General features: G+C 52.7%; 1 protein-coding gene across 2 annotated transcripts; it reads left to right on the forward strand.

The window, feature by feature from the left end:
• The first annotated feature begins 13 nt into the window (after positions 1-13).
• On the forward strand, positions 14-10,930 carry HAGH (hydroxyacylglutathione hydrolase). Of its 2 annotated transcripts, none has more exons than XM_065644640.1 (9): positions 14-109; positions 3,948-4,129; positions 4,325-4,389; positions 5,220-5,337; positions 6,401-6,509; positions 7,398-7,501; positions 7,983-8,084; positions 8,493-8,572; positions 9,115-10,930. In XM_065644640.1, the coding sequence occupies exons 2-9, from the start codon at positions 4,025-4,027 to the stop codon at positions 9,212-9,214; spliced, it is 783 nt and encodes a 260-aa protein (XP_065500712.1). In that variant the 5' UTR covers positions 14-109; positions 3,948-4,024; the 3' UTR covers positions 9,215-10,930. The 2 variants fall into 2 exon arrangements, with proteins under 2 accessions (XP_065500712.1, XP_065500711.1); XM_065644639.1 differs by lacking the exon at positions 14-109 and adding an exon at positions 118-225.
• The last annotated feature ends 315 nt before the right edge of the window (positions 10,931-11,245 follow it).

Consider the following 11,245-nt stretch of genomic DNA (forward strand, 5'->3'; position numbering starts at 1 on the left):
AGGGGCCGGCCGGGCGCAGCGCCGCCCCCGCCGCACGCCGGGCCGGGGCCGGGGCCGGGCCGTGGCGGCCGCCGCCTCCCCGGGGCCGGCCGCAGGGCGGGGAGCCAAGGTAACCGGGCCGGGCCTGGGCAGCGGGCGGGGTGCGGCGCACTATGCTCGGCGGGGGCTGGCGGGGCCTCGGCACCGCCCTGGCGGCGCTGGGAGCTGGGGCCCTGCTCCGAGCCGGTACGTGGGGCGGGCGGCGCGGCTCGCCCGGCGCCGGGGATGCAGCCGGGAGGAGCCGCCGGGCCGGGCTGGGCCGTTTCCCGGGCAGCGGGGCTGGGGGCTGTGCAGGGACCTCCCTGTAGCCAGTACCGGGGCGGGGGGACGTGCGGTGTCCCCCGTGCAGCTGGGCCCGGGGAGGGGACGAGCCGTGTCCCCGCACAGGGAGCCGGGCGGCTGCGGGCAGCGGGCCCGGGGCTGCCGGGGGGGCTGGCGGCCGGTCCTGCCCCGGCCAGCTCGGGAGTTCGATGGCGGTTTTTTCGCTTCTCGTTTCCCGGCTCAGGGGTGCGCCGAGCTTTTTGAGCTGACTCACAGCCCCAAGTAGGTCAGTGACTGCTGGGCTGGTTCCTGGCTCTGTCGGTGGCTTTTTGGATCGATAACCCATCTGGGAAGCTCCCGTGCAGTTTTTGGGCTGCCAAAGTGCTGGTTGTTGCTCTGGGAAGAGGGCTTGGGGGACGGGAACTGGCATTTAGACTGGATTTGATGGATGGCAGACTGGAGCGGCAACATAAAAAACCCCAAACCAACCAAAACTGTCGAATCTCTGTGTTTAGATTTAGGGCCTAAATTCTGAAAGCATCTCCTTGAACTAGAACTTGGGCTTTAGCCTCACAGGTGTCTCTGGGAAGTCTTGCCAGAGGCCTTTTGCATCACTTTGATTTTAAGACCTGGCCTTAACGAGCAAGAATCCACTGGAGTTAACTGCCAGACTTGGAAGCCCTGATGCTATCTTGGGAACAAGTGTGTCAAACTGAGTAACCAGCTGCTCCCGAGCTCCCCGGGTTGCAGGGTGGGCGCTGCGCCTTCCACGCAGGCTCTGCTGCACCCCGGGTGCCCTGCCCGCCCCGCTGGACCCGGCTTTGCTGCCCTGCCTGCCCCGCTGGACCTGGCTTTGCTGCCCTGCCTGTCCTGGCTGGACCCGGCTTTGCTGCCCTGCCCGCCCCGCTGGACCTGGCTTTGCTGCCCTGCCCGCCCTGGCTGGACCCGGCTTTGCTGTCTGGCTGGACCCGGCTTTGCTGCCCTGCCCGCCCTGGCTGGACCCGGCTTTGCTGTCCGGCTGGACCCGGCTTTGCCGCCGGCAGCCTGAGCCAGGTGGGCAAGTCAAGCCGGAGCTGGAGTTGCCCGAGGTTTGTGGAACCAACTCATTTGGTATCGTGCGCAGCCACAAACTTGCTGAGTATCCAGAAATGATCTGTGTGCAGAGTGTGTACAAAGTGAATGTAGTGTTTCTTCTTAGGAGGCAAAGCAGGGACGTTCATCTGAGTATTTATGTGCAGTCATTTTTGAGTGACAGCCATGTTTGACATAGAAATTTTCTACTCTTTTCTATAATAAAAAAGTGAAACAAAACGCTATGAAGCAAATGAATGAAGCACCCCTTTTCCGAGGGAACCTCTGTTAAACTGCCTGCTCGCCTTTGGTCTCCAGCCTGTGTACGTTTATGTGATAACATTAACACTTCCCATCTGCAACCCCTTTCCTCTTGGCAACCTGAGCTGCACTAACGAACCGTTCCAGAAATGCAAGGTGTGTGATTCAAAGGCGGCTGCTGTTCTGCTCTCCCCAGTCCTCTCTGCTTCAGTCATGAAGTCAGGAGGGACGCGGTACAAAACTGAGCGAAAGTGAAGTCATTGGGCATTAATTTTGGAGCAGACCTGTGTGCGTTACAGCGATGCTGAGCTGAGCTGTGTCAGTGCTGGGCCAGGGCAGGGGTTCCGTGTCGCTTGGGGAGTTTTCTTGAGCAGAACGGGGCCAAGAACACCCTTCTTATGAGAGCACTTCTGGTCTGCTCACCCAGCAGGCTGGGAAGGTGCAGTGTAGCTGCAGATGGGAATTCAGAATGAGTTTCATACTTCGTGGATGTTTTCTCATTCCTTCATTTAAATTACATTTTAGAAAACATTTCCTTATGTGGCGTATCTTGCTTGTTTGTTTTGCAAGAATTGTGAATTAAACCTGAAAAGAGACTTGGGGATCATGGCCAAGGTTCGATGAGGTTCATAGGAAGAAAGCTTTTTAAGTATGTGAATAATGCCTTTGCCTTGAAGTTAAGGTTGTATTTTCTTTTCTTTGTGTTTTTTGTTTTGTTTTGTTTCCAGTTAGTGTCTGCCATGCAAACAAGCATGCAGTATATAAAGCTCTTGTGACTGATCACATCCAAAAGTGCTTTCTGTTAGGGAATGGTTAAAGAGCAATTGATTTTTTTTTTCTTTTTTTCGTTCCTATCAAGGAATAGTAAGGGTTTTTTTGTTTTGTTTTGTTTTTGAAAGGACTCTTTTGTTCCAGAGCAACACTAAGCAGGTACGGACGCTTTTCTCAGTACTATGTGCCTTCACCATCAAATACCCAGTGCGTGCCTTGGGGTTTTCCTTGCAGCGCTGCGTTTAATGTTACTGCCATCTCCTCTCTTTACCTCCCTTCTCTCACAAGCGAGTGAGATGATTGAGTTAGAAGGAAAGTAAGTTCTGGTAAGGACAGTTGTGCCAGAGGGGCCTTCCAGCTGCCCCGGGGCTGGGTTTGCAGCCCCATCAGAACCTGGATCTCGGTTTTACAGCTGTGTTGGGCTCTGGAGCTGCAGGGATCCGTCCGCGTTGGCTGCAGCCCAGCCTGTGGGGCCTCTTCTCCCTAAAGCCGGGTCTTATCAGGGGCAGGCAGGACTGGCTTGTTTTGGGAGAGTGGGGCAGGTTGATTAGGCTCATGGTGACCCCTCCCTTTGGCACTGATGGAGTGACCAAGCGCGCGAGTGAAAGTCAGCGGTGCAAAATGAGCCAGCGGCCGAGCCAGCGCGGTTCAGACCAACACAGTCACCTTCAGTGGTGTGCGAGGACCTCGGGCATCAGGACAACTGATTTTTGTAGAGACTGACAGTTTTTCCCTGCACGTGTGTGGACCCAGGCCTGAATTGCAGGGTCCCAGCAATGGAGGACCTTGTCCTCTCTGTTTCCCTTCTTTTTTTTCCTTTGTTTATGGTAGAGCCTCTTAGGGCTTGGTTGTTTCTTTAAGAATTGTGTATCTGTGGGTTGAACAGTGGAGCCCAGGCTATTTGCAGCTGGAATTAGGTTTGCTTCTTGGATCTGATTAAACATTTAACCCAAAGCAAACAGGGTGGCGCTGCTGTTGCGTCACGGCGGCCCGAGCGCGGGAGCCCTGCCCGCGGTGCCAAGGGCTCGGCTTCACTCCGTGCCTCGGGCAGGACTTGACTTCCACAAGTAACACACCACGTATTTCTGTTGTAGTAATGCCTGTATTTCTGTATTTCTCCAGGTTTTTTTTTCTTTCACCCCTTTTTTTTTTGTCTTTTGGCCATAACATGGCCTTTCGTGCTTTTTTTTTTTTTTTTTGCGAAGTCACTGTCGCAGACTGACCTTTGTCCAGCTGTTCCCTCTCCCTTCTACTTTCCTGCCCCTTGACACCTCTCCAATCGAGGTACAGCGCTTTCCCTGCATGAGCAAAGTGTCCTGTCGTCCTTCAGGCACCAAGAGCCTCCCGCGCTGTGGGGCACAAGGTGACACAGCCGGGCGCTGTGGCTTTGTCCCATGGTGGCGTCTCCTCATCCTCTGAAGGAGGCAGGTTGGGCTGTCCATGCCCTTCCTTCTCTGGGGCCACGGGCTGGGGGACCTGCTGCTCTGTCCCACTTGTTCCCCTCCCTGCACTAACCTGAGGTCTGACTGTTTTGGGGTCCCCAGGTCCAACGCAGCTGCAAAGTGTCTTCCTGCACACGGAGCACGAGCAGAGGAAGTCGAAGACGGTCACACAAGCCGACATGAAGGTGGAATTACTCCCAGCCCTCACGGACAACTACATGTACCTTCTCATTGACGAGGAAACGAAGGAGGCTGCCATAGTCGATCCTGTGCAGCCCCAGAAGGTAATGCTGTCTGCTGGTCCTGTGCCCACCACTGCGGGCCTGGGAGGTCCTCCCAGGTTGCCACATCCATGAGAAAATGAGTCACATGGTGACTCAGACCTGGGGGAAAGGCAGGAGATTCTGGCCATGTAGAGGCACGGACTGGGCTTCTCATTTCATGAGTCGTAACGCTCTTGCTGTGCCCTGTGCCTGCAGGTTTTGGATGCAGTCAAAAAGCACGGCGTGAAGCTGACCACCGTCCTGACCACGCACCATCACTGGTAACTATCTGCTGCAGCGGGATCCCGCTTCCCTCTGCGTGAACACAAGCAGTCAAGAATTGGTGCTTTTCTGGATCAAGTTGGTCTTCTCTGATCAGGAGCTTAAGCATGAAGAGAAGGATCAGAGCTTAGGAAGTTCTCTTAGGCTTCCTCTGACCGCGTGCATTGTCTAGACTGCAAGCTCTGCATGTCAGTACCTTTAACATTTAAAACACCGACTTCTTCCAGGTGGCCAGTGAAATAACGTGTGTGGAGGGAGCAGACTCCCTCAGAGCTGCCAGGACATGTCTGTAAGGCGTGCTCCTCACAGTCAGCAGTTGTGGGAGGATTACCTGGATTGCAGATTAACTCTGCAGGGATGTAGAGATGAATGTTTTGCTTTAGCAGTTTTGCAGAGCTGAACCTGAGTAACCTCTCCCGTGGGTCACAGCGAAGCCACCTCTATGGCTGGAGAGCCAGAGATGAATGCCGAGCTGTTTCGACATCTGTGTGCCTGCTCCATGGTGTCCATGGAACACCGAATTACACATATCCCAGTTATCCCAGTCTGTCACTGCCCTAGTTACTGATGAGCTGAATGGGAGCCCCTAAGGCTGGTGTTTCTCAACTAGGTATGGACTTGTGGGGGGTTGTTCCCCCCTCTCACTGCCCTAATTACCGGAGAAATTATCTCCACTCATGTTGATGTGGTGTATCCTTTGGTATGAGGACAGTGTTACATACTGGGAGAACAGTTGGTCAGAAATGATCATCTGGGGGTTACCATTGCAATGTGAGATAGAAGGAATTTGTCTTCATCCCTGCCCAAATCCGTTTTTCTGACCTTCCAGGGACCATGCTGGAGGAAATGAGAAGCTGGTAAAGATGGCGACGGGGTTGCATGTGTACGGGGGAGACAGCAGAGTCGGAGCCCTGACACAGAAAGTGTCTCACCTGACCTCACTCAAGGTAAAGGGCTCGGCTGGGGGATCTCCGGCTTGTGTCGCAGCTTTAGTGCTGGACCTGTGTGGTGCTGCTTGAGTTAATATTGTGGTCGCAGCTCTTTTACCTTTCAACATCTCTTGGATGTAGCTGATGGTTTAAGTCCAGCTTTGCCCCTTCTCCAGCCCTGTGAACCACAACGGCTCTGTCCTGTTTCGGCTGCTGATCCTTCACTGATGGCTCGCACACCTGCGTTGCCTGGCGTGTGTTGGGTGTCCCTGTGCTCCCTGGCAGGGACCTTAACTGGGGTGGTCAGAACACAGCAGAGAAAGGACAGGGCTTGTGCTTTGCCTAGAGCCTAATTAGCACCAAACAAATGCAAATGGTTCTCTCTAAATGAAGGCTGGATTACAGGGTGGAGAGAAAGTGGGCCAGCAGTGCTAGGTGCCAGCATTGCTTTTCCAGAGCTAAAGCAGAGCTAAAGCACCAAACCTTGTTGGAACCTCAGTTTGTGTACACACGAGCTGGCAGATGACATAAACTGCTGTGAAATGTGCAGGCTGGCATGAGTGTCACTGCTAGTCTTGTGATTTGGTGTGGGCAGCAGCAAAGAAGGGAGCACAGGAATACATGGGAAGGTGTGCAAATTAGGGCTATGAGAGAAACATCTCCTTGGCCTCGCGAATGTGTTTAATCCTTCCCATTTCGCGAGTATCATCCACTTCTTCCCTTCAGCTTCGTTTTTGTTTGGAGTTTTTTACACTTGATTAACTTTGTTAGGATTTTGTTTTGCTCTGGATCTGGTTGCTCTTGCTGCCAACCAGACGCTGAGTCACTCTGCATGTAAATGAAAGAATCTGGCAGTTCTCTTTGTCACAACACCTGCTAGGAGGAAACAGCTCCCTTCCAAGGCCCTGCTGTAAAACTCTCTTGCTGGACTCTCCCAGGAGAAGAGCTGATGTTTACTGGCCAGCTATGTGAGAATTTGCCTGTCGGATCACTAGAACATTGTAATAGTTGCAATTCTTTTCTAACCGTACGAATGGTAGCAAACTGTAGCTTAAGCTCTAGTCTTCTGCCTTCTTCTCAGGTGGGATCTCTTAACGTGAAATGCCTCGGTACGCCGTGTCACACTTCTGGACACATCTGTTATTATGTGACTAAGCCAAACAGCTCCGAGCCACCTGCTGTTTTTACAGGTGAGGAGTTGGGAGGTTACGTTGCCGGCAGCCTGCATTGCAAAGAAATAAGCTGTCCCTCTGCCTGTGTGCTCCCGTCTCTGGGTGTGTGTTCGTCCCTCACTGCCGGTGCAGCTGGGTACCGTGCGCATCTCGCCCCCGTACCCAGCGGTAGTTGCATATGAAACTGGTGGAACCCCTCTGGGTTTGTAAACCATTGCTGGACACCCTGGAAGCAACATCAAGAGCGAGCCCTGGATGAGTCCTACATCCAGCATTTTCTTCCTTGGAACGAGAGCTGGTCATTGCCTCGGGCCAAACTGTGGCCGATTCCAAAACCTGTTGCCTTTCCATATATCTGTACTCATGTCTGTAACAAAACTGAGAGAAGAGAAAATAGGGGAGTAAGAGAGGGCTGGTGCTCCATCTCCGATAGCCAGGTTCTGCATCCTGTTTTGAAGAGCAGGGCTCCCCGGGACTGCGCCCGGTGTCCCCAGACTGCCATGTCATCCCTCTCCTAACGGGTGTTCGCCAGAGCTCGCACCACCTGCTGCATCAAAGAAGTAATGGCTTAAGCGAGGTTTTAGGGAGCAGTGGGGAGAAAATGCAGAGGTGATTCATCTGTGTTCAACTTCACAGCAATGAGAACAAGTGTTCCTTGTCCCCTCTAGAAGGGACAGGAGGGGACAGCACTGGCATGGTTTGCCTGGTGACGCTGTGGGGTTTGTCCCGTGGGTTTGTGTAGCGCTGAGCTCGTGGGGCAGCAGCGTGGCCTGGCTGTCCCTGTGCCTCCTGCCGAGCTGCAGTGGGGACAGCAGGGACACGACTGAGCCCTTGGGGACCCTGTGCTGACGCTTTGCTGCGAGGAGCCTTGTCTGGTCCTGATGCCCTGTCACCCCTCCCCTGCAGGTGACACGCTGTTTGTGGCTGGTTGTGGGAAATTCTTCGAGGGAACCCCAGAGGAAATGTACAGAGCGCTGATTGAGATTTTGGGCAGCTTGGAGCCCGAAACGGTATGAAACTCTCCTTCCGTGCTAGTAAGTTGACCGGCCAGAAACTACTACAGACGTCAAAGAAACTGTTTTCCTAATAGTACTGTTGTTCAAAGGGAGAATTTCTCACGTGTCGAAGGAATGAATACTTACATCAGAAATTGCCTTTCATGCTGAATAGCTGGAGTTGTCTGGGAAGGCAACACCCCAAATACATTTGTGTTTTGTGGGGAAAGACATGGGGCTGGTTGTTAAAACCGAGGCTAGCGAGCTGGGGCACCTGGGCTTTTCCGTCAGGCTTGTCGTTAAAATGGCAGATAGCACGGGCTGGTAACTGCTGGCACTTCTGGGCATGTGTGCAGTGCGGGGTGTCGTGTGTCCTGGACGGCTGACTCTTGTTCTTGCTGTGCCGTAACGTTGGTGATGGTACCTGGTATTCGCTGATGGTTCTCGACTTCTGGACCCTCAGAGTTACCCGTATCACTCTCTTGTCTCTTCCTAGAGAGTTTACTGCGGTCACGAATACACGATCAACAATCTCAAGTTTGCTCGACACGTTGAACCCAATAACATCTCCATCCAGGAGAAGCTGGCTTGGGCCAAGGTAAGCTGGCTCCTCCATCCCCTGGACTCGCTGGATGCTCTCACGGAGGCAGAGCCTCTCCGAGGAGGCAGAGGAGAGAGGGCAACGTTGCGGGGAAGGGAGTTAAGAGGCCGGAGGCGCAATATGTCATGTGTCCAGGGGAGCAATGTGTTGGGGAACAGGGTTTGTGACCTGCCCTGGAAACTCCTTGGTATAATTACAGGCTGGTATCTGTGTCTGGCAGGGTCAGCTCTGTCCCAAGTCTCTCCCCGTGCACCTTGGTGCTTGTCTGTCTCTCTGCGCACGTGGCCTGGCCTGAGGAGCAGCTTGAGCAGTTTGGTGCAGCACTAACCCTGCTGGTTAGTGCACGGGACGTTTCTTGTTCACCAAAACATTCCTCATTAAGCAGAAATCTCTCCATTGTTACAGGCGAAGTATGACAGTGGTGAGCCAACCATACCCTCCACCATCGCAGAAGAGTTTACGTACAACCCCTTCATGCGCGTGAGGTACGGAGCAGGTGCGGGTGTGGGAATGGTCCTTCTGTGCCTTGTGTTTGGAGGGGGATGTGGGAAGAGGTCTCCAAAATAAGAGCCGTAAGCAGGAATTACTCTCCTGCCTCACACATTCCTGTTGTGATGCCTTCGAGACCCTCCTTAAAACATCTGCCTTCTAAGAATAAGTATGATAAAATATAGTTGCTGTGCTGGCAGAAGCTCGCTGCAGTGAAACTGGGAAGGGTTGTGGTGAGTGTCCCTGATGAAGGAGACAGAACAAGCTTCATTGTGTATTACGTTCCTTCATCGCGCAGAGTTTGGCAGATGGGCGCAGCAAAAGATGCTGTTCAAGGCATAAGAGTGTTTGCAATTTCCTCTTGCCAACGAGCGTTTAAACCAAGAGAGCCGATAAGCCCGTGCCAAAGCCCCGAGTCTTTGATCTCCAGCGCAGCATTTCCCCTTGATGCAGGCGAAATGTGATAGTAGTGACCTCATACATGAGATTTTATCGTGCGGTCTTTGAATTTGCCGTCCCTGCTGTTCCCTCCTGGCAGGGAGAAGACAGTTCAGCAGCACGCCGGGGAGACCGACCCCATCCGAACCATGGGGGCCATCAGGAAAGAGAAGGACAACTTCCGAGTCCCCAAGGACTGAGCCCTCTGCCTGGATCACTTTAATGTCAGTTTAAGTGTAATTTAGACTATTCACATGTTTTAGGAGTTGAACTTTCTGTTGTGGTTGAGACAGTCATATTTAGGTTTTTATTTTGGTTTAATTAAGGAAAAAAAAAAGCACCTTGCCCTTGTTGAGATGTTCTACGGCATATTTATATTATGATGAAGAATATTTATCCTTCTATTGCTGGCTCTCAAACTGTCACGTGTCACGTGCAGATCATTGTACAAGTGTTGGTATGTGGCTCAGCGTCGGGTGGGGAAGGGTCAAACCTTGAGGTCAAGGAAAAAGCTCCTGTTGGTTTTGTAGGAGCCTGATGTAGACAGTGGGACCAGGGCCCAAGATGTCTTTATTTGAAACAGAGATAAAATGCAGTAACGATATTGCCGGGTGAAGATTTGAACTTTTCTTCTGTGCTGCTACTTAAATGCTTCCAAGCCTATCGCTTCAGAGTCTGTTGCATCTGGCTCCACTAAACCCAGCTCCCAGTGCCAGACGTGCTCTCCTGCCAGTTCAGGGCTCAGTCTGTGCAGTGCACAGGGTGACGTGGCTCTGGGGTGGCACACGGGGACTCTCCAGCTTTTCTCCTCTCTGACATTCCCCGTTGTCGACCGCAGGAACTTTTCCAGGCAGCACGATGCTGGCTCAGAGATTGCACTGTTGCTTATACCCTTTCACTCTTAAGCCTGTTTGCATGTACCTGCTGACTGCTCCAAGTGTGATCTGTGTGTTACACAGAAGGGATTTGTCTGCTGCTTCAAAATCCTGAGAAAAAGGCACTTACCTAGTGACCAACTGCGCGTGTAACAGCTGAGCAGCGATGACACCTCCAGCAGACGCTGCCGGTAGCCAGAGCAGCTGCTTTGTACCTCGCTGTGAGTAACGTGGCAAACGAGCATTTATTAACTGGGTGCTGTTCTCCAGCGAGAGAACAGCTGTGCTGGGCCTGGGAGAGTCTTTCTTGGTTGGTCCATGGGGTTTAAAATCCATCTCTGTTGTTGGGGTAGTGCTGTACGACCCGCTCTGCCGCCAGCTTGAAAACTGCAGGGTGGGACCTTCCCCTCGGGCTGTCTCTCTGAGGGGGAATAATGTCTCAAAGCGGATGAATGGGATAAACTTTGGGGGAAAATAAATCCAGGTTTGCAATGAGTGGATCACCCCGCTCCTGCACGTCCCATCCTCCAGCTCTGTGTCTTGGAACAAGAGATGTGAGCGAAGGGTGGCAGGACCAGCCTTGTGGGCTTGGCATCTGCGTCTTTAATGCATCTTCCTCCTAATTATATTTTCATCCGTGTTGCTTAGTCTGGGCTGCATACCGCAGATCTGCTCAAATAGGAGAGGTTTTGAAACAAACGTTTCACAGCCAGAACGAACAAAAGATTCGCAGGATTTTGGTTGCAGTTTCTCCCCTGGTGCCTATTGGTGAGTGATGCCCCGATGGAGTCGCCCCCGCCGCGGTGTCACCGGCGTGACGTTGGTCTGCTGCGCTCACCCACACGCTGAGCAGGATTTGCTGTGGCACCATTTCCTTACTTGCTTTCGAAAAGTTAATTTTATGTAGTTCAGAAAAAAAAAAAAAAGTGGTACCTAAAACTTTACTGCCTGCTTAACTTGAACGCTGTGCTGCTACGACGGAGCGTGACTGTACAGATGGCTGTTTGACAAATGAGCAAATAAATAACAGCTGTAAACCGAGTGTTGGTGGGGCAGTCTGGGAGAAAGGGGTTTCTTTAACTCATGGTTTTCATTTGTATATTTTGTTGTACTAGCAAGTGAGGTCAAACAACTGGAAGGATCTTCCTACCTAGTCCTGGGGGGAGCAGGTGACATTTTGGGAACCTCTGAGGCTTTGTCCAAGGTCCTTTCATTTGTATTTTTCCTTTTCGAGGAAGAATAGAGGATGTTCATCGCTTCTCTTTGCTCAGGCTGCTCCCTCGTTCACCAGTGGCATTTGGGGACCACAGTCAGCCCTGAGCCGGGACTCGTGCTGGGCCGGGAGAGGCACCGGGG

Source organism: Caloenas nicobarica, chromosome 14, assembly GCF_036013445.1.
Source record: "Caloenas nicobarica isolate bCalNic1 chromosome 14, bCalNic1.hap1, whole genome shotgun sequence".
In the NCBI taxonomy this organism is placed as follows: domain Eukaryota; kingdom Metazoa; phylum Chordata; class Aves; order Columbiformes; family Columbidae; genus Caloenas; species Caloenas nicobarica.